General features: G+C 52.6%; 1 protein-coding gene across 1 annotated transcript; it reads left to right on the top strand.

Moving 5' to 3' along the window:
* Positions 1-12: 12 nt before the first annotated feature.
* Positions 13-501, top strand: CSUI_011146 (dynein heavy chain; the record flags this gene model as incomplete). The annotated part of the gene is made up of 1 exon (XM_068071247.1): positions 13-501. A coding segment is annotated over one exon (489 nt), but the record flags the coding sequence as incomplete, so codon positions are not given.
* Between the last annotated feature and the right edge of the window lie 16 nt (positions 502-517).

The raw sequence follows: 517 nt of genomic DNA, 5'->3' as shown, positions 1-517 counted from the left end.
GATAATGACGAAGACGAAGAAGAGCAATTCCGACTCTTTGTAGATCTCGGTTTTGCTCCACGTGCTCTAGGGAAGGCCTGTTCGGTTGCTTTCTTGAAACGCCCTGGATTCTCACTGGACGATCAACCTTCTGGCACAGGGACTACAACCGATGGAGACACCGGTCGAGGTGCTTCAGCATCTTCTTCATCTTCAGCAACTACAGGGACAGGAGGAGGAGATGCAACAGGGGAGAATGGAGGTGGGGGTGAGGGATCCTCTTCGTCTCATAGACGGAAAACGATCGGGCAGCAGTTAGCGGTCATGAGATGTGGCTTTGGAGACGAAAGTGAGACATCTTTAGATGTGACTCAGCTGTATATGCAGCGTGGATTAGCACCCTTATTGAACGTAGCGTTAACACAGAAAGATGCGCAAGAAAACTCCCAGGGTGCAGGTTCTCAAGGGGGACCTCTAGGAAGTACGGGAACTCTCGGAGGAGGAGGGGGCACCGGTAGTGGGGCTGGACCTGATGGGA

This window comes from Cystoisospora suis (genome assembly GCF_002600585.1).
Source record: "Cystoisospora suis strain Wien I chromosome Unknown contig_9895, whole genome shotgun sequence".
Taxonomy (NCBI): domain Eukaryota; phylum Apicomplexa; class Conoidasida; order Eucoccidiorida; family Sarcocystidae; genus Cystoisospora; species Cystoisospora suis.
Note: the sequence above shows the minus strand (reverse complement) of the source record. Positions and strands in the feature narration are given on the sequence as shown.